The following is a 21,868-nucleotide window of genomic DNA, read 5'->3' as shown; positions in this document are numbered from 1 at the left end:
ATATGTTCCTTCCTTACAACTGTGTTCACAAGATGCTTGTGTTACATCAAGGCCACTTTGCAGTTGCTTGTCATTTTGAGAGACAACTCGCTGGTCATCTTTACAAACGTGTCTAGTTGTGTATCACACACAGAGGGGAAAAGAGGGGTGAGACAGTGTGAGTGATCTCGCAAGAAGTCTTTCGATATAATCAACAGTCGTAGATTTTTTCTATATGAGTGGTTTTACTGAACACAGGAAAAGGAACAGCGGTTAGCTTTGAGTGAACTTTAATCACGACAGGCTTTGCTCCCTGATCAAGCCCGTCTGCCTGACGGGGAAATCAGAACACGTCGCTCTCTCATAGCAGCATTATTAATCAAAGTTTATAAAATTAGTTACAATATTCGTGGCTCAAAGGTTTACTGTGCCGGGCATCGTTTCTACGCTCCTTCAAGTGACAGTGGCATGCTGATCTGACAGTTGGAACAGTCCAGCTGAACCAGGTCTCGCATGTAGGCCTTACAGAACGCATGTAGGCTTTAAAGAACGCATGCAGGCCTTAAAGAATGCATATATGCTTTAATTAAAGAACCCATGTAGGCTTTAAAGAATGCATGTAGGCCTCAATTAAAGAACAGAAGTAGGCCTTACAGAACGCATTTAGGCTTTTAATTAAAGAGCTCAGAACAACACTTATTTTATGCATTTGACAAGAGCAGGGTAGCACTGCGTAGTTTCTTTTCCCTTCCAATTGGACAGACAACACCAGTCTAATTTGGTTCCGTTTGGTTTTTATTCACATTAAAAGATGCCAATAAGGCAGCACATTCCTTAACTTCCTCTCTCACCTGGGTCACATCCTGTCCGGCAGATAGATCTCAAAACTAGAGAAAATAATATTCAATCAGAAATAAAAAAGGACAAATGCCTCAGCCGTAAGAACAGAAAACATTTAAAAAGTAATATCAGCATTGGGATAAGAACAAAAGGAGTAAAATCATTGTTCTCTTTGAAAAAGCAGCATTTCCTTAAAAAATACAGTCCCCCATGACAGAGGTGTTGTGTGCTTGGTCTGAGCAGGCACATTAACAGTCATAGCAGATTGGCCCACGGATCAATGAAGACAACATCCCAGGGCATGTCCATGGTGCTCCCCTATTCCCTACAAAGAGGACACCTCCTGATGAGGCTGGTCAAACATAGTGCACTGTGTTTGGAAAGGGCCGGGCTGCCATTTTGGACCGAGCCCCAGTCATTCACCCAGACAGACATGATGGAAGCCTGGTTCCAATGAAAGCCACTGATAAATAAAAAGACTGACAGCTGAGAGGGAGGTGCTGGTCAACAGGGGACCGGAGAGATCAGGGCTGCAGAGTTGCCAAAAGCAGTGTGGTCACAGTGGGTCTGACTCATCTGTCTGAGTGCGCCTGTTGTGGAGCGAGACACAACACTAAAAACAGCCTCTTGTGAGAATGCGGGACTGCATATGCATGCGTTCAAGAATGTGTGTGTGTGTGTTCCATCCTCTCAATCTCTGTGGATATTGAAGAGTCACAGCGGACCCTGCCATAGGGTCTGCTTATAAATATGAATATAATACACCATGTTCAGAGCGGCCACCAGACTGTGTAATGTAGCTATGTATGGATGTACGCATCACCCCACCATCCGATGTTCTTCCAGGCACACATTCCAGAAGCTTCCACAATATAGACGTGTGGACTCAATGAGAAGCCAGCATCAAAGCCTGGTGCTTCTGCTGCAGTCCAGCCTTGATCCCCCGCCCCCATAATCTCCCCTCCCTTCACCTTTCAATCCATCAGCCTGCTTGGGAGGTGACAGCAGTGAGCACATTCAATAAACTGAGTTAAATAGGGACACAAATGCTAGAATTAGACTCAGAACTCCTCTGTGTAAACAAGGCGCTTAAATTAGGCTTCCTCTTCTTGACCATCATCGTCGTCGTCATGAGATGTTGGATAGTTCAGGGTATATCTGGGTTGACTGTAGTGAAATGTAGCCGTTGTCAAGCAGTCCTTTGTCATCCTGGTATGTTTGCATGTGAGTCACTGGTACTGGAGGTAGTTCTTGAGGGTCTGTGGCAGAGGGAGCGTGTCTATTTGGTGGATTCGGTCCCGCCCCAGAGCCAGCCTGGCCACGCGCCTGCACAGGTCCATCAGGGGAAGGGGCTCCGCTGTGAAAGACAGGAGAGAGGACATTAGAATGTGGGAAAATAAAACAAGAACATTTGTTTTAAGAAACGTCATTCTAGAGGGATCTGAAATGAGTGCCTTTAACAATTCAAGCAATGCAGGTAGACTAAGCAATACGAAGGGCTTCAGAAGGGCTTGTTGGTGTCTAAGATCCTCCCAAACACACATTACCATTGATAACTTTCCCTGTGCCAGACCCCTAACCACGGGCCATTGAACCCGTCTGTGTCCGACCATGTCACTGATTTCTCTATATCTTGCATTTGGAAAATGTGTGAGAGCAGTACAGTAATGACAGCTTTCAGTCAATTTTTGCTCTTCTATGGTGATCTTACCCGAGGACAAATAACATCAGCATACAAGTCATTGCTCCTTTACACACATTTATCATGTAATTGAAAAGCTAAGACAGCTATCCAGACAACCCCCCTCCCGGCTCATGGACTATAATGAGGTACCCTTCAATCAGCTCCAGTGTTCCACCTGCCGTGACCATCTGTGAGTACTAGACTCCCAGGTCAGTCAGACACACACACACACACACCAGGGTCTCTGACCACGTTAGAGGGCTGTACTTAAAACAGAAGTGGCCCCAGGGAACCCTCGAAACAGACCTGTGCCCTTGTGGCTACCTGACCACTAAACACAGATAAAATATACAGTCACAGACATGAAGCTGGAGTCTGGTCAATGGAGAGAGACCCTTCTTATTCACATTTCCAGTATTATATTGCCTATGGCCAGAAGTCTGGCTGGCTGGTCTGTTTCAACATTAACACATCACAGAAACTATGTTCCTTCATAGAGATGGGCATTGAAAAAACAACATCTGAATGGTGTAACAGTGTGACACACTGACGTGCCCTGACATTACCATTGGTGAGAAGGACTTGCTTTCTCTTCCATTGGAACTCACAATTTGACTGGTATTTGTTATGATGTTATGATAACAATACTGTAATTAATATAAATGGAGGTAACAGATGCACAGAGTAGTTATTTTAATTAGTAGGAATACACGATCCACCTACCACCCACATGGAATCCGCACACATACGCTTCATTATCTGCATCTTTGGTAATATATTTAAGAAAACTCAATGCCCTAGTGTCTGTTGTTCCATGAAAAGGGCTGGGACGGGTCAAAGGGAATTCATATACACATGAAATTCATATAGACACCAGAATGCAGATCCCTGGTGATTGATCCTCCACCTACATTTATCAGTCCACCTCCCTCCTGATCAGTTACCTTGACAGCCATGTGTTTGTCTGTCACCTGGAGTGGGAAACTAACATGGAAATTAGTTTAATAAGCAAAACACTAACTGTGCAGACTTTCTTGTTCCTCAGTAACGGTCATTTTGCCTCCTGATGTTTCCATGTATAATTTTATATTATGGCCTTGCCTAATTGCAATAACTCCACAGTGGGAGTGTCCAGTGTGGGAGAATCAAAGATTGAGACGTGCCCGTCAATCTGTACTGTTTATTAGATCAATGCTCCCTCAAGCAAAACATTTTGCAGTTTCTGAGTCTGGAGGAATTAACTGGTTTTGTATTAAATTATAGCACAGCTAAGAACAGTACAATACATAATGAGGATAGTATTAGGATACTATACTGTACATTACTATACTGTATGACTAAATAATGTAAGAAATCGTAAAAAAATGGTTGTGGATATAGTCAACTAAGTACTTTATCAGTCGGTGTGTTACATGGATGGTTTCTAACCAAAATCCATACCTAACATTGAGATTGACTGTATTAAACAGGGGTTTTCAAATCTTGCAAAAGGTCTAGATTCTGCTGTTTTCTGTTCTACCTCATCATTAATGTCACCCACCTGGCGTACCTGGTTAAAATAAATCCCTGATTAGAGGGTTGAAATGAAGGTCCAGAGTTGAACACACCTGTCTTAAAATGTTCATAGTGGGAATATGACTCCTAGTGTGACTTTGCCCAAATGACCAAATCCTGCCCTTGTTGTTGAGGCTGCCCACACAGGCGGTACAACACACATGGAGAAAAATGTGCATGTCATTAAGGACGTCATTTGTTTATAGCTGAGGCAGGCAGGCAGACAGACAGACCACACAGTTTCACAAGCGGACTAAAACCAGTCTGCTGCTCTGATTAACTACCAGTCTATCCGGGTCACATCCCCAGTCTCACTTCCTGCGCTGACATCAAGGGAATTGTGGGAGATGATGTAAATGCTCTGCCTGCATGTTTCCTGTGCTTGTCTGAGTGTGTGAAAGGGGACGGGGACCACCTGGAGGACGGAAACTTTTCACTTCCTGTTAGAGGAGAGCATGATTATTTTAGATGACCTCTGAACTCTGTGGTGATGAAACGTATGTCACCACAACGCACCACCCACTCATCCACCCCAAAATAACGGACACTACCGCTAGTCTTAATGAAACAAGCTGTTTATCTCACAGTAGCCATGTGTGCCAAGTACACACAATATACATAATCCACAACTAACTCGGTTATTCCACGTAGAATATTTTCCCCACAAGAATCCACTGCAGCAACACTAACCGGCATTCAAAACCCCTCACCCACAGCCACCCACACCCACAAAGATCTGAAAAACCACATCCAATGTTTGTTTCTTGTAGAGGGTTCATGAGGAATCACAATAATAATTACAATGCAGTGGCTGCTTCCTGGAAACTAGCCAATCAGACGGCTGGTGTGCTTTCTCCCTTGCGGTGCTGATGGCGACAAGTGGAGCCATTAACAGCGGTAGTCTGAGCAGGGGGCTGCTACGGTCTCCTGCTGATCAACGGTCCAGCACTCGGCTGTCGATCAAAGGGTCCAGCGCTCTACGCGGAGAAGCCTGGGTGCCAGCAAGCGCAAGAGACCACAACGAACCCTATTTGGTTAACAGGTCTAAGGAATCAAGCTTAGTTTAAAGAAGAGCAGACACAAAGCTGCAGATCCACAGGGGAGAGGGCACAGAGAGGAAATGCATAGCTGAACAGGTTGCAGAGCAACATGTTATTCAGTCTGTAGTCAATTCAGCAGCACGTCTGCTTTGGCCAGCTGAACTGGGATCATAAAGGCCCTTATTACACTGTAAACATCAGAAGAACATTACAGGTGGAAATTATTCATTAATGACAGCAACGTAGCGTTCTCATCTGTCTACCCATTGTCCTCCTCTGTGACTGCATACAGTTCAGTCATTTAACAGGTGATCTCTATACTCTGCTGGACCAGCACAAGAGGAGAGAAGGTTGGAAAAGGGGAAAAAGAGCAGCACAAAAATTGGTGAGGGAGGGCGAGAAAGAACAAAATGAAAAGGCGAGAGACAAAGATAAACCAGTGGTGCTTGCATTTCAACACACAGGAAGCCCTGATCATAAATCCATTCCAGTTGTGTTCTATGGAAAAACCATGTCTCCAGTAATACATTCCATGCTTTAACCTTACCTATCATAGACTGTCCAAAGATATAGGGTCGGACCTCAATTTACTGAATATGGACTGTAAATGTCAGCTGACTAACTAGCTACATCATCCATAAGATGACTGGCGGTTCATTGGAACATGCATCTTGACTAGCAGTATGGGCTAGATAACCATGATTGGTAATGTTAGGCTAAGACTCCGCTATCAGTAGATGTTTGCTGGAGACATTAGGCTTAATCAACAGTGATACCGTATGACACAGTACATTAACCGATATACATCTGAACTGCAGAGAGGAAGTCCACTTTAATTCTGTCGTTGGATTTTAGCCGGCGGCAGTGGACAGCCAGAAGGATGCTGAGGTGAGGGATAAAGGACATTCTGTAGAATAACAGTCTACACCTGTTTAGTGTACTATACACTGAACAAAATTATAAACGCAACACTTTTGTTTTTGCCCCCATTTATCATGAGCTGAACTCAAAGATCTAAGACTGCAGTTCGTCATCGTAACTGACTTGAGTGGGCAAATGCTCACATTCGATGGCGTCTGGCACTTTGGAGAGGTGTTCTCTTCACGGATGAATCCCTGTTTTCACTGTACAGGGCAGATGGCAGACATGGCGTCATGCGGGTTTGCTGATGACAACGTTGTGGATCGAGTGGCCCATGGTGGCGGTGGGGTTATGGCATGGGCAGAAATGTGTTATGGACAATGAACACAGGTGCATTTTATTGATGGTATTTTGAATGCACAGAGATACCGTGGCGAAATCCTGAGGCCCATTGTGGTGCCATTAATCCATGACCATCACCTAATGTTGCAAGGATCTGTACATAATTCCTGGAAGCTGAAAACATCCCAGATCTTGCATGGCCAGCATACTCACCGGACACCCATTGAGCATGTTTGTGATGCTCTGGATCGACTTATACGACAGCGTGTTCCAGGTACTGCCAATATCCAGCAACTTCACACAGCCATTGAAGAGGAGTGGACCAACATTCCACAGGCCACCATCAACAACCTGATCAACTCCATGCGAAGGAGATGTTGCACTTCGTGAGGCAAATGGTGGTCAGACCAGATACTGACTGGTTTTCAGACCACCCCGGACCCCCCAATACAGTGAAACTGCACATTTTAGAGTGGCCTTTTATTGTGGCCAGCCTAAGGCACACCTATGCAATAACCATGCTGTCTAATCAGCATCTTGATATGCCACACCTGTGAGGTGGATGGATTATCTCAGCAAAGGAAAAGTGCTCACAAACACAGATTTAGACAGATTTGTGAACAATATCTGAGAGAAATAGGCCTTTTGTGTACATAGAGAAAGTCTTAGATCTTTGAGTTCAGCTCATGATCAATGGGGGCAAAAACAAAAAAGTGTTGCGTTTCTAATTTTGTTCAGCATACATTATTGTGCTCGTTACATAATTCCTACTTTGTAGACCAATGTCTTCCAATCTGATGTCCTTGTGTCTAATATACACTCACCTAGATTATTAGGAACACCTGTTCAATTTCTCATTAATGCAATTATCTAATCAACCAATCGCATGGCAGTTGCATCAATGCATTTATGGGTGTGGTCCTGGTCAAGACAATCTCCTGAACTCCAAACTGAATGTCAGAATGGGAAAGAAAGGTGATTTAAGAAATTCTGAGCGTGGCATGGTTGTTGGTGCCAGACGGGCCGGTCTGAGTATTTCACAATCTGCTCAGTTACTGGGATTTTCACGCCAAACCATTTCTAGGGTTTACAAAGAATGGTGTGAAAAGGGAAAAACATCCAGTATACGGCAGTCCTGTGGGCGAAAATGCCTTGTTGATGCTAGAGGTCAGAGGAGAATGGGCCGACTGATTTAACCTGATAGAAGAGCAACTTTGACTGAAATAACCACTTGTTACAACCGAGGTATGCAGCAAAGCATTTGTGAAGCCACAACACGCACAACCTTGAGGCGGATGGGCTACAACAGCAGAAGACCCCACCGGGTACCACTCATCTCCACTACAAATAGGAAAAAGAGGCTACAATTTGCACGAGCTCACCAAAATTGGACAGTTGAAGACTGGAAGAATGTTGCCTGGTCTGATGAGTCTCGATTTCTGTTGAGACATTCAAATGGTAGAGTCAGAATTTGGCGTGAACAGAATGAGAACATGGATCCATCATGCCTTGTTACCACTGTGCAGGCTGGTGGTGGTGGTGTAATGGTGTGGGGGATGTTTTCTTGGCACACTTTAGGCCCCTTAGTGCCAACTGGGCATCGTTTAAATGCCACGGCCTACCTGAGCATTGTTTCTGACCATGTCCATCCCTTTATGACCACCATGTACCCATCCTCTGATGGATACTTCCAGCAGGATAATGCACCATGTCAAAAATCTCAAATCATTTCAAATTGGTTTCTTGAACATGACAATGAGGTCACTGTACTGAAATGGCCCCCACAGTCACCAGATCTCAACCCAATAGAACATATTTTGGATGTGGTGGAACGGGAGCTTTGTGCCCTGGATGTGCATCCCACAAATCTCCATCAACTGCAAGATGCTATCCTATCAATCAATATGGGCCAACATTTCTAAAGGATGCTTTCAGCACCTTGTTGAATCAATGCCACGTAGAATTAAGGCAGTTCTGAAGGCGAAAGGGGGTCAAACACAGTATTAGTATTGTGTTCCTAATAATCATTTAGGTGAGTGTATATCCTGTATTCAGTCTAGTCCTTTTATGACATTCTAAAATAGAGCTCATTCATACACCCAAATAAATAATACTCATCTAAAATATTAGGAAAAACTCAATACATTATGATGTCAAAGATAACAACTGGACATAATAACAGAAGTTGATTATATTTTGGAGTCCCCAATTTTCCAAAAACTGAGTAGAGACCCCCAACAAATAATTGGAAATCTTACCACAAAAAGACTCAACTCTCATCTGGCCATAGAACCTGGTTGCAATCAGAGTTCCAATAAAGTGTAGACAACTCCAGGTTATGACATTGGTCAAGTTAAAGAAACCGGAAGTTATAAAACAGGATGTTATAGATGACAGTTCCTAAATAGGATGAACAAAAACAACAAATAAACTGTATATTCAGTGCCTTCCAGGACTATGGGCTTCCTAGGTAAATATGAACAAAAAAGGCTGTAAAACAAAGTCACTAGTTTTACAGATTGATATGACACTTAACATTTCATATTTAACCTTAAACTAAGTAAAAACTTTAAAGAAAAGTGCCACACGTTTTAAGTAATTATTTCTTGATTACAATTAAAGGCAGCCTGAGAAAGTTATGTACATAAAAATATTTTATATATGTTTATTCCTATATAGATTTCACTTTTTAAAGTTAATGTGAGTCTTTTGGAACTCTTAAGAAGTCTTCCATGCCCATCCTGCTTCACTGAGGTATTTAACAAGTTAAATCTCTTAGTCATCAATTAACAGTGGAAAGGGCAGAGAACACGCATGAAAATCAGACAAAACGTTGTTGATATTCAATGATCAGCCAATAAAAAAGCTACAATCTGAAAATACCCATTTTCACTATTAGGGCAATCATAAACCAATGTAAAACTGGAGCCGTGATAAACCTGCCAAGAAGAGGCCGTGCATTTTGTCCCCACCCAGTCAGAAGGATGGCTTAAGTGGCAAAGAGATATCAGAGTATAACAGATGGAGAATAACAGAAGTTGGTTACATCTTGGGTTGGTTGGAAGGGTTAACGTTACAGTCAAGCATTATAATTATATATTATTGTAGTATATTTTTGCAAATCTTTATTAAGAGCCCAGTAATTCTAGAGGACACTATATAAGCTGTTCTACAAACCACCAGGACATACATAGATGTAAATGACAGTTGGTATATTGAATGTCGAGGGAGTTTGTCTTAGCTGGTTTCTAATTTGACTACAGATATGTCTGGAAAAAGTGTTTGAAAAGATTGCTTCCTGGGCGACGACCTAATTGCCACCCCCATGGTCTGACTTACTGTTTCACCCTGGCACACACATTACTTCACAATGCAATACACAATTGACCACTACAAATGTACATCCAAAAACTCCTCCCCAAACAGAAACACCCACAAAGTCCCCCAACCTCCTGTAACAAAGCCAAATAGTCTAATAATTTCAGAAAACTCAAATGTGCGCATATAACATCCCCTTAAATAACAGCACTGGGTCTGTTGACCCCAACTCCCTGACCCGGCTCCTCCTTGACAAGAACAATTCAGCTTGAGCAAATAAGTTTAACAAGACATTTCAACTTCTCTCAACTGGAGTGCCTGGGCCCCATCATAAAAATATACAGACAAAAAAAAACTAAGAGATAGAAAGAGAGGCAGGGAGCGGCCAAGCCTTAGTCTCTCTCAAATTGGAAATGTCAGTGTCCAAATAGAATTATGGACTTGAGCGGAATCCAATTGCTCACCTAACAAACAGACGCTGGTGGAAATGTTGCTCTCCTCTTTCCAACAAGGCTGGGGCTCTCTTACCAGGTAGCGCCAAATATTCACGCCAATGAACCCAGACAGGTTCGTTTAACCTCTGATCCCTGGGAGTGCTGCTTCTCTCTGGCCCTCATAATAAAGCCCATTATAGTCCTGATTCCACTAAAGCTCATTATTGCCCACTTTCACACACGCACACACAATGAATCACTGGCAAAGTGTTACAGAGATGCATTTTTTTTTAGCCGGACCACATAAGCAGAGCCAGCCTAGAAGAGCGAATGTCTCTTAGTGAGTGACTGACTGGAAAGACTACCCCTTGTTAAATAGCATAGTGGTTAGAGACGGACTATGAAACAGGTCCCGCATTCGCCTCCCGTCACTGATTAAACATAATGCCACAGGATGTGTCCAGGACAGACAAAAGCTTCGCTAGCTACAACCTTCTGTAGCTATGTAATTGGAATCCTAAAATAAAACAGTTCTGGTGGACATTAGGATTTGTTCAGGATAGACAAACACTTCCCTGGCTACACCATTCTCTCATCTTATCACTTGACAAAAAAAGTCTGTTATCGTCACCTATATTGATACAGTAGTTATTGTATCAATGCCATTCACGAATGGCTAATAAGCTGTTAAAACAGCCAGTGGCAAAAGCCATAAAGTTCATAGGTGCTATTTGTGGTGGAGGAAAACTTAATCAATTTTATTCATAAAGCCCTTTTTACAACAGCAGTTGTCACAAAGTGCTTTACAGAGACACCCGGCCTTAAACCCCAAGGAGCAAACAACAGTAGTGTTGAATTTCAGTGGCTAGGAAAAACTCCCTAAGAAGGTCGAATTTTAGGAAGAAACCTAGAGAGGACCCAGGCTCAGAGGGGTGACCAGTCCTCTTCTGGCTGTGCCGGGTGAAAACTTAAAAAATGTTACTCAGGTAAACAATGGTCAATACCTTCATTTTCTCTTCAATATTCTTCAGGCTGTTTTCTGGTGTTGGGGATGATGGCCATAGAATTTAAACAATGGTTTTATGGTTAGGGACCTCATAACCATATTATTATAAGATTTTACCAGGAACTTTCCTTCCTGTCCAGCAGCTCAGAAGGACTTTGGTTTCTTTGATTCGTCTTGGTGCTTTAATACATAATTAAGTTGACCATGCTTAAAGAGAAATTCAATGTCCGGTTTGGTATGGTATGGTTAGCCACATTCCTTAATTTGAGGCAATCAAAATTCCCCAATTTTAAGCAGGAACTGAATCTCTTGGAACCAATGCCAACACCGCTGCCTTTGAAACCTTTCACTCAACTGTCTATAAGAAGACACAGACCAAACATCTAGGACTACAGCAAAGCATTTCCACTTACCAAAGGGTGTCCTCAATTAACAACTCCTGTTGTAATTCCCATGCAGTTTCTACAAGTTAATTCATATTGAAAAGTATGTCCAAAACAATAATTGCACAACCTCAGTGCGTGTTATAAAACATTGTTATTATTTTGAATTAGTTAACATTTCTAGATAATAGGCATTTTCAACTTGGGCAGTAAGTGTTCTAAACTAATGCTGTCAGACATAACACACTGCTCGAAAAAATGAAGGGAACACGTAATCACATTATAACACCAAGTGAATTAAACTTCAGGGATATCAGTCTGTCCAGTTAGGAAGCATAAGCGATTGTGAATCAATGTCACCTGTTTTGGTGCAAATGAAAGTGATAACTGGTGCACTGGAGAGGCAATACCAAGACAACCACCAAAAAGGGAAAGGTTTTGCAGGTGGTGGCCACATACAATTGCACTCTCCTTATCCTTCCTGACTAATTCTTCTCTAGTTATGTGTTTTGCTTGTTTCCTTGTCACTAATGGTAGCATAAGGCGGTGCCTACAACCCATTCAGGTTGCACAGGTAGTCCAACTCCTCCAGGATGGCACACCCATACGTGTGCTGTGTGTTTCCCAGTAGTCTCAAGAGGATGGGGGAGATACCAAGAGAAGGCTGTTACACAAGGAGAGCTGGACAGGGCCGTAGAAAGCATCAACCCAGCAGCAGGGCTGGTATCTTCTCCTTTGTGCGAGGAGGAACAGGAGGAGCACTGTCAGAGCCAGCTACAAAATGACCTCCAGCGGGCTACTAGTGTGCATGTTTCAGACCAAACTGTCAGAAAGACTCCATGAGGGTGACGAGGGCCTGACGTCCTCTAGTCGGACCTGTGCTCACAGCCCAGTACCGTGCAGCTCAATTGTCATTCGCCAGAGAACACCAGAATTGGCAGGTCCACCATTGGTGCCCCGTTCTCTTCACAGATGAGAGCATGTTCACACTGAGCACATGACCGATGTGAAAGAGTCTGGAGACATTGTGGTGAACGTTATGCTGCCTGCAACATCAGCCAACATGACCAGCTTGGCAGTGGGTGAGTGATGGTCAAGGGAGGCTTATCCTTGGAGGGTCACACAGACCTTCACGTGCTAGCCAACGGTACACTGACTGCTGTTAGGTACAAGGATGAAATCCTCAGACCCATTGTCAGACCTTACGCTGGTGCAGTGGGCCCTGGGTTCCTCCAGGTGCAGGACAATGCCCGGCTTCATGTGGCCAGTGTGTAGGCAGTTCCTGGATAACAAAGGCATTGATGCCATTGATTGGCACTCACGTTCCCCAGACCTGAATCCAATTGAGAACCTCTGGGACGTTACGTATGGGTGCATCCGACACCACAAAGTAGCAGCACAGACTGTCCAGGAGCTCACTGATGCCCTTACCCAGGTCTGGGAGGAGATTCCCCAGGACACAATTTGCTGTCTCTTCGGGAGCATGCACAGACGTTGTGGGAGTACATACAGGCACATGGGGGCCATACACATTACTGAGTCACATTATGAGTTGCCATGATGAAATTCACACAAGTTGGAACAGCCGGTGATTTCAAGTGTTTACTTTGCAAGTATGAATCAAGCCCTCATTTGGTTGGTGATTTTGGTTTCCAGTGACGTTATGTTATTAAGTTCTCAACGAATTACACAATGTACAGTTAACATTTAGATCTTTAATACATTTTCTTCAGAGACCTGATGTGTGATTTAAGTGCTCCCATAAACTTTTTTCAGCAGTGTATAATCAAGTTTTTTTTATTAACAAGATGCAAAAAGCAACATTGTTGTTTTAAATCAATAGCCACAAAACATTTTTATAGTCCCTGCCATTTAAAAGCAGCCCAATAACACGTTGCTAACCCCATGCTTTACCATGGGGATGGTGTCCTTAACGTGCACAGGATTGGATTCAAACCATGGTTTTGCTGTTTACCAGTTTTTCCATTCCTTTACTTGATCCTCTACATGCCTAGCGGCAAAGAAAAAAAAGTAGGACTTGATTACATATTTTAAGTAATGGGTTTCTCCATGCTACTCTTCCATGTTAATCACACAGACTAATCTAATGGTTGGTATGTACTGATGCGGAGGAACAAGCCAAGTCCAATTGTGCAACCCAGAAGACCATAGCATAAACAATGTATCAAAGGGGTTTACATTCCAGGACACAACATAACATTTTCCCCAGACCCTCTGCCAAGTTGAGTTCCCCTTACTTCCAAAACCAAATTTTCTGCCCCTGCTATCAGGAGAGCACAGCCAATATGACAGCCATTCTCTGTGTGGATCAGCCAGCCTAGCCAACAACACCATCCCCAGTCTATATTCCCCTCCCCCAAGCCAGCAGGCTGGAAGCCAACACTGTCTCCTCTCCCCATTCAGCTAAACTGTTTCCACGGCAACTCCCTACCATGATTAGACGTGTAAATATTGAAGTAGGGATTTGACGAGAGGAAGTGAGTGCGAGCACGGGAGAGAAAGCAAGAAATGGAAAGGGAGAGATAGGGAGAGTGAGTAAAAATAAAAAGCCAGCGTGAAATGGGGCTAATTTGTAACTGAGGTTTTGCGAAGTGCTCAACCTCTTGTTCAGCTCTGAATGGGTTTGGCTGCAGGTTGTTGCTAGCCTGGCTTTAGTGGTAGACAGATGTGTTATGAACAAGTACTAAAAAAATAGCAAGCAAGACAGCCTGATCACCAAACTATTATTGGTGTCTACATACAGGCAACAGAAACGCTAAAAATATTTACTAAGATCCATATCTCAAACGGTTGTGGGGTCAGTGTAATCACCGGGAGAATAAACTGTTCTTGCTGAGAAACCAGATCAGAGAATTGAATTAACGAAGTCTGTTAGAGCCAATTTGAAGAGAGAGATGAAAGGACACTCATCACTTCTGCTCGTTGCAACGTCTTTATATTTAAATGGTAAATAGAAACAGGGATGTAGCAAAACAAGCCTGTCAAATAGAAACAAAGAAAAGCTACTGTGGGGAAAACAAGCCAATGCCTCAGAGAAGGCATACTAATAAATGGTCTGCTCTTTCCAGGGAGTTACATGGGAGTTTTGCCCCATTTCTCAACCACAGTACATAACTCTAAAATTAGAACTGGTTTTCATATACCCAGTATACGTATATATGATGTTTAAAATATTATGGAATATTATAAGCGGAACTCATTTTGATTTGCAGCACTTGCAGCCAAATCATTTTAGTGTCTTTACAGGTTCTTGCATGAGACCAAAATGTATTAAATTGACCAAATTATGCTTTAAAAAAATATATATATCTGGTTTTCAAATGGAAACACTCGAATTGTGACAAGGGGCATGGAAGCTTTATATATTGAGTTCTACCTCATTACGCTCTTATAGCTTCTCTTAAACTCAGTCGCCTTACTTCCCACAGATTCATTTAGCGTGAAAACCCACAGTGGGAGGGAGGAGAGAGCGTGAAGGAGAGAGAAAGACTTAAACAGAAAGAGAAAAATGACAACCAGAGGGGGAAACAGATGTGCAATCTTTAATAAACCAATAGCAGAAACCCTCCTTTGTCCTCTTAACAGTAAACCAGTTGACAAACAATAGGCCTTGTGTTGTAAAGAGCCATAGATAAATCCATTAATGTCACATGTTCTATACAAACAGCCCAGTGTTTTGTCTGTGAGATCAGGACAAAACCATGCAACACCCAGGCCAGACGTTGAGCTCAGAGGCCCAGTAGCCTGCCTCCAGAATTCCTGCACTCCTGGCGCGACCGGCACACACGCACACACAAATTTGTTTTCCTATCCTTGTGTGGACATGAAACCTGTTTCCAAGCCATAAAACGTAACCTTTACCCTCAGTAACTAATCCCCTAACTTAACCTAGCCATAACACCTAACCCTAAACCCGAAAGTAATCCCAAATATAACCCTATGCCCATTTTTAACACTATGTCCCCCTATTATCTAACCCCTGAGCCAGAAATGACATTTTCCCTAGTGGGTACTGTTCAAAAGACCTTAGAGGGACTGATATTTCATGTTTTTCTGACATATTAGCCACCTGTAAACACTTGTGGTTCACACACAAACCGGTAAATGGACTGAGGGGAAGAGGGATAGGCAGAGGGGGAAATGGAGGTAAAAAGACCCGAGAGACAAGAAGTAACTTTCATGCCTTCAAAAAGAACTGAAAACATTACAGACCAGTTATAACCAGTTCCAATCAGTTACTGTATATAATCCATTGTATTGTGGTGAGCTCTAGGGTCCACTTGCCAAAAGAAATGTATGAAATGTTAAACACCCAATAGTATAAAAAGCAAAACGCCCAATAACTTATATAGAGCCAAATTAGGACTACACTCATGACTCAAAATCTAAACGCCATTAAATTTCACACCCACAAGGAAAACATCTATTGGGTCTGAAAGCCTGTAAACACTAAGGCAAAGCATGGTTAAACATCGTGTAATAACACAAAATCATCCTCAGTAACTGGGCACAACCACCTCCCCAGAATGCCCATATGCTCCTGATAAGCCTATGGTGTCTCACCATTGTGCAATAGACACAGTCAACCCGGAGCCCTGCACGCAGAGATGTGCAGGCATTTCACTCAGCACAAAATGGCCGCCCCTCCCCAGCACGAGGATCCAGGTGTACCAGATGCCTGTCGGCAGCAGCTACGGCATGGTATAATTCTTCATTGGCGGCTGTCCTTTTATCAATAGGCAGTTTGTATAAAGACCTACAACCACCGTCTTTCGGGGAAGCACCTGCACCAAACACACCTGCCCACCTTGTTGATTTCAACTCTTCCAGGGAGGATACACCGCTCACAGTGTGAACCAGAGAGCGCGAGCGTCTTCGGGCTTTTTATAGATTAGAGCAGGCCTGGACTGAGACACACACCAGCGGATCATGCTACTCTCTCTTCACGGCTGCTGATCTCGTCAAACTCCAGAGGTCTTATTGACCAATGGTGCATAGAGGGGCTCTAAATTTGTACTCGAATGGATGGACACATAGAAAGCCTAATTCGTGACGTGATCCCGCGACGGATTTATACACACAGGTAAGAGATGGCTATTTGCCACATAAGCATGCCATCTATGGGCTTGTCCGTTTATCGAAGACGACTCGGGATGTAAAAAAATGTTGTCCATGTTAACTAGCCTAGCCTACGTTTGAGAAGTTCAGTTCATTCAATCCCTTGGGACTGGGCAAATGAATGGTTACGGCTTGGCGTACGTTTATTCACAGATGTGCATACGCCCTCATGATAAAAGACACCTCAAGTCAACCCAGTCAGTCTGTCATTCTGCAGTATGTAACAATATCAGTCAGTCTGTCATTCTGCAGTATGTAACAATATCAGTCAGTCTGTCATTCTGCAGTATGTAACAATATCAGTCAGTCTGTCATTCTGCAGTATGTAACAATATCAGACAGTCTGTAGTATGTTTAAGCAAAAAGGCGTAAGGGGTGTGGTATATGGCCAATTCACAACCGCTAATAACTGTTCTTAATACAATGGAGAATGTCTTGATACAGCACTTAGCCATGGTATATTTGCAATATTTCAAACCCCGATAATGCCATACTGCTATTATAAACCAGTAACCAAAACAATTAAGAGTAAAACGTTGATAGAGCACATACATACCTGGATGAACCAAAATTGTCTACAATTAAACCAAGATAAAACAGATTGTGTTAGGCTACAAAAATTAAATAACTAGTATTAGTAAAGAGATGGATTCTTGGGCCCTAAAAACCAGGGACCAAGTGTGTGATCTTGGTGTTCTGATAGACCTCACATTTAACAGTCATATCAAAGCAGTCACCAGAACAGCATTCTATCATCATAAAAATATTGCCAGTTACAGAATAGTTTTTAAAGTTGTGCTTTTTGTTTATAAATCACTGAATGGTTCAGGCCACTAATACATTTATGATATGTTTGAACAATATGAACTGAGCAGGGCTCTTAGATCCATGGACACAGGTCAGCTAGTAGAGCCCAGAGTCCAAACGAAACATGGTCAAGTTGCACTTAGCAGTAATATTATAGTAATATTATTATTGCTTTGATGTTTTGTTGTTATGCTATTGCATTTTTATATTTTTTCCTTTTTCTTTGTAAAGCACATTGAATTGCTTCCAAGTATGAACTGTGCTAAACGAACTTGCTTGCTTGATGTTAGACATGGTAAACATTGGCATAACAGATTTCAGCCAATCGGGATTTAGGATTCTAACAGCCTGGTTTATAATAAAACACCATACCAGCCAGTTTCTCAGCAGACTTCCATATTCTGGTTATGAGAGGAAGCGCTAACCCGTCTACTGAAGACTATGAAGGTCCAAATAAGAAGAATCTGCAGTAGCTAGGCCAGTTCTGGTCAACAGCATCACAACTTTGTTGGTCCTACAGCATTCAGCAGACTGAGTCTTGTGGAATGAACAAGTGTGGAAACAGACTCTTATGCTCTCTCCCTGTCTGAACAAACACACGCCACCCTCATTGTCTACGGTCTATTATGCCCAAAATGCCACGACAGAAAGAGACCAGACTGAAACCAAATGTTTCGGTCAACCTTCCCTCTTCCTCTTAACCCCCCCCCCATCCCTTTCGGTTTCCAGTCTCCCCTCAGCCAGATACAGGGCTGTGTCGCTGTGCGGGTCCATTCAGCAAAAACCTGGCCCTTGGGCCAGAGTGGCTGTCTCAGCACTTCTAAAATAAGCCCCGGCTTCTGTCCACGGCTCCTAACACAATATCCCTGTGCTGCACAATATTTTATACAGACGCCTCACTCACGTCTCCTGCCTCCATAAACGGTAAAAATGTAAAGCGATGCGCTCAGACTGTTTCATATTCAGAGAGATGGTGAGAATATGGCAGTATGAGTCACTGTCTTCTGACATTGTGCTTTGTTTTCTAAACAAGAACCAGAGAGAAGCTAGAAGGAGAACAACAATGCATAGCCTCATCTGAACATGCTGTACTGTGAGAACGCTGATGGTGAGGTATGGAACCCACTCCACAAATTATAGCAAAGACCAAAGCAAGAATGTAAAAAAAGTCAGGCAGAGAGAGCAGGAAGCGAGAAAAGTGACAAGGACAAAGAGACCGACAGACACACAGAGGACCAATAGATCCAGCCGAGGGAGGGAGATAGGTAGTTGACAGAGTGGAGGGACAACAAGAGAGAGACAAGTCTCCCACTGTGAAAGCCACAATGTTAGTTAACTTACGATCCAGTCCGTTGACATAGCGGATGGAAACCTCACAGTGTCCCCACACTGCACTGACCATAGGATACAGCCTCTTGCCCTTTAAGCCTCTGAAGGCCACCCCCAGATACTGTCCGTCCACCATGAAGCTGAGCGTGCCCTCGTCCATGTCCAGAACCACCAGCAGAGCATCCGGCAGAACAAATGACTCATCCGCCTCCAGGAAACATGGGTAAGTCAGTGCCGAAGCGGAGGCCGGGCGGTTCTTACTGTCATGGTAGAGCCTGTTGCGGCCCAAGTCCCAGCCCCACGACTCGCCGTCAGAGCCCACCAGGGCCGTGTAACCCACTGAGTGGAGGGGGGCCTCAGCCGTGCCGACTCCCACGACGGCGTGGGTCCCTCGCTGCCTGGCCGGCCAGTGGATCCGCCAGACATGGAGGCCCCGGGTGTAGCCCACACGGCCGCGGATGCAGTCGGTGCTCTGGGCCACAGGGTGGCGGTGGAAGGTCAGCTTGTCGTCCTCCTTGACAAAGACGTTGAGCGAGCGGTCTTCCGGGTTCCAGGCGTGGTGGAGCTGAAGGTCAGAGCTGGCAGGGGGCATGTCCAGGAGCAGGTCTAGGCGAGGAGGCCGGCAGAAGTCTGGGCCGCGCAGCTCGCGGCGGACCGGCCGATACGAGGGCTCGCCACGCGCGTCCACCGACTTGATGCTGCCGGAGATCTTCTGACCCATGGCGGGGTGGGGGGGGGGGGGGGGGGGTTGGGTGGAGGGAGGGAGGGAGGGAGGGAGGGAAAGGGGGGTGGAGGGTGGCACAAGGGTGGTATGGGGCTTCCCGCCGTTACCTCATGGGCGCTTTGGCCAGAAGGGCAGTCGTCCCCAGGCAGAGAGAGTGGCACTCAGACTCCACTGTCAGACGAACCTTGTTCATAAACAAGAGGCAGAAACAAAGAGGGAGAACATTTTTACTTGTTTTTACCTCAAAATAACATTTGCACAAATTCATTGGTTAGATGTCAGCTGTCGGAAGAGAAAACAACATATGGGGAAAAAAGGCAACCTATCTTTATTTAAACAGACTGGTTAATGCAACTGCAAAAAGGTTTACTTAACGCAAAAACAGAAATACAGCAAGTTAAGACTATGTAAAGTGTGCTGGGCGGAAGGGCGTAGCCTGAAAGGGACAGCTATCTGGTTTCTTCTAAGGTCCAGGAGGATGAAGTGTTCTGCTCACTCAAACATGGAGACATTGCAAAAAATATTGACCAAACAAGAGGCAGCATCCCAGACTCAACCACACATTTACAGACACCACACAAACAATGAGAAGGTTGGCGTGTAATCAAAAATATGAAAGGGAGGATATTCTAGACGGTACTCTAATACTCCTTTGGGTGATACAGATTTTATGAGGAACCTTTTAGAAATAGGAGTGGGCATAACAACACAGGAAAGGATTTGGGAGGAATCACCCTACAGTCAGTCAAATGTAAAGCGATGATCTCAGGCTTAGTGGTAGGATGTCGTTGCTAGTTGTGACTGACTACATTTCCCATAAACCCACTGATTCCATTTTGAATCCCTATTTTCCAAACCTGGACCCAGTTGTTACAAATCCAAAACACTCCCTGTTTCCGAGGAAGAGACTCTTGGTGTTCAGAGTACAAGAGAGAACACAGCAAACAGGATGTGAGAACATCAAAGGGCACCCAGGATATTGTAGAGCAGAGGTCATTCTGAAACCAAACTCCATGCAGAGGAAGGGGGAAGAAAGAGGCTAGCCAGCTGCATCTTAAAAATGTGTTTAAAAAAAAGACAACACGGACAAACCACCGCCTTTGCACAGCAGTATGTACTTGACAGTGTGTTTAAAACCTCTTTTACAAGACACATTTTTAATTTGCATATTAATTGAAATCCATAAATGACTCACAGGCCATTTGTGCAAGGAGGAGGGATTGTATTTATCACAAAGCATAAAGCACTATGGCCCATCGTCTATGCTACTGTTATATTCGGGCAGCCTCTGATTTTACATACTGGTAATGCCATTGATCCCAGGATGGGAGAAGGAACGTATGAATAAAGCCAAAGCCTAAGAAGAATTGCTACGTAAGGTTACATTTCATTCTTCCTCTCATGTAACTCAGTAACAGACCATCAATATAGAGCTCTATTTAAAACCTCTCAAATGTCCAGTTCAACTACTGGTGATGTTTTATGGCGACAGCTAACAAGACCACTGATAAATTAGATTAACCAGCTTTTCAAATCTTCATGAAATTCCTACGGGCCCCTATAGATTAAATCACTGATATTTTCTCTCCACCCCAAGGTAAAACATATATAATAGCAGCAACTTAACAATAGGAGTTGCAAGATTTCCTCATAGCCAAAATCAGGGCAGGCAACAATTGTAACAGTTTGGGTGGGGCTGCGATCTGGGGGTTTATTATACGCCAAGTGTTGGCTAATGTGTTCCTGGTAAATTACAGTGCTGAACTATAGTTAGTTTATTACCTGGGAGAAGACCTCTGACCGCCAACTGCCTAGGTTTATAGGAACACGAACACACACACACACACACACAGGGAATAACTAAACCGCATGCTGCAAGGTTGAATGCAATTTATTGATTATTTAAGGTTACGGGACTGCCTCTTCTCACCAAGCATGAACTAACAAAAATGCTGTGGTTGGCCAACAGTTCTTACCTCCCACAGCAGTTGAGAAACTGCATTCTGAGTCTTGAGTCATGGTTCTTTAACATTGTTTTTTTGCGCACACCAGTAATGGAGAGTCTAAATTTGTTTCAAAGTTTTGAGCCACATGTCACACAGATAAACAACAATGTCCAGTTGGACTTGACACCTAGGAACTGTGTGACTGGAGCTTCTGAAGCAATAGTGAGCTCTCTTGGCCTAAAGACTACTGAATTCGCTGTCGATCTGTCTGAAGAACACTTCTCATCAAGTAATGACCCCTGGGGGGGACACCAGGACAGACAATTAGATGATAAACTACAGAGAGGGAAGCAAGAGTGAAATCAATGGTGTGTAATGGAGCGACATGGAATGGAAACAGAGTGACAATCACTCTGCTGGTGATCACAACGAAATCACCAAGATGTTGGCACTCATTTGTCAATAGCAGCCTGAGCAGTTAG

The 21,868-nt window shown here is 43.7% G+C and overlaps 1 protein-coding gene across 6 annotated transcripts in view; it reads right to left on the bottom strand.

The window, feature by feature from the left end:
• Positions 1-756: 756 nt before the first annotated feature.
• Positions 757-21,868, bottom strand: part of LOC105018293 (SPRY domain-containing SOCS box protein 4) — a 41,851-nt gene continuing 20,739 nt past the window's right edge. For 3 of the 6 annotated variants that reach the window (XR_003781851.2, XR_002197121.3, XR_002197122.3), the window contains one exon: positions 19,481-19,624. Coding sequence is in view for 1 of the 6 variants with exons in the window: in XM_010883524.5 (XP_010881826.3) it covers positions 2,049-2,176; positions 18,729-19,437 (837 nt within the window). In the remaining 5 variants the exon portion in view is untranslated. Of the gene's footprint in view, positions 2,177-18,728; positions 19,445-19,480; positions 19,625-21,868 lie in introns of those variants that run through there. The other 3 variants (XM_010883524.5, XR_004575738.1, XR_003781852.2) reach the window with 3 other exon arrangements.

This window comes from Esox lucius, chromosome 1 (assembly GCF_011004845.1).
Source record: "Esox lucius isolate fEsoLuc1 chromosome 1, fEsoLuc1.pri, whole genome shotgun sequence".
Classification (NCBI taxonomy): domain Eukaryota; kingdom Metazoa; phylum Chordata; class Actinopteri; order Esociformes; family Esocidae; genus Esox; species Esox lucius.
The sequence above is the reverse complement of the archived record's forward strand: the minus strand, read 5'-3'. Positions and strand labels throughout refer to the sequence as shown.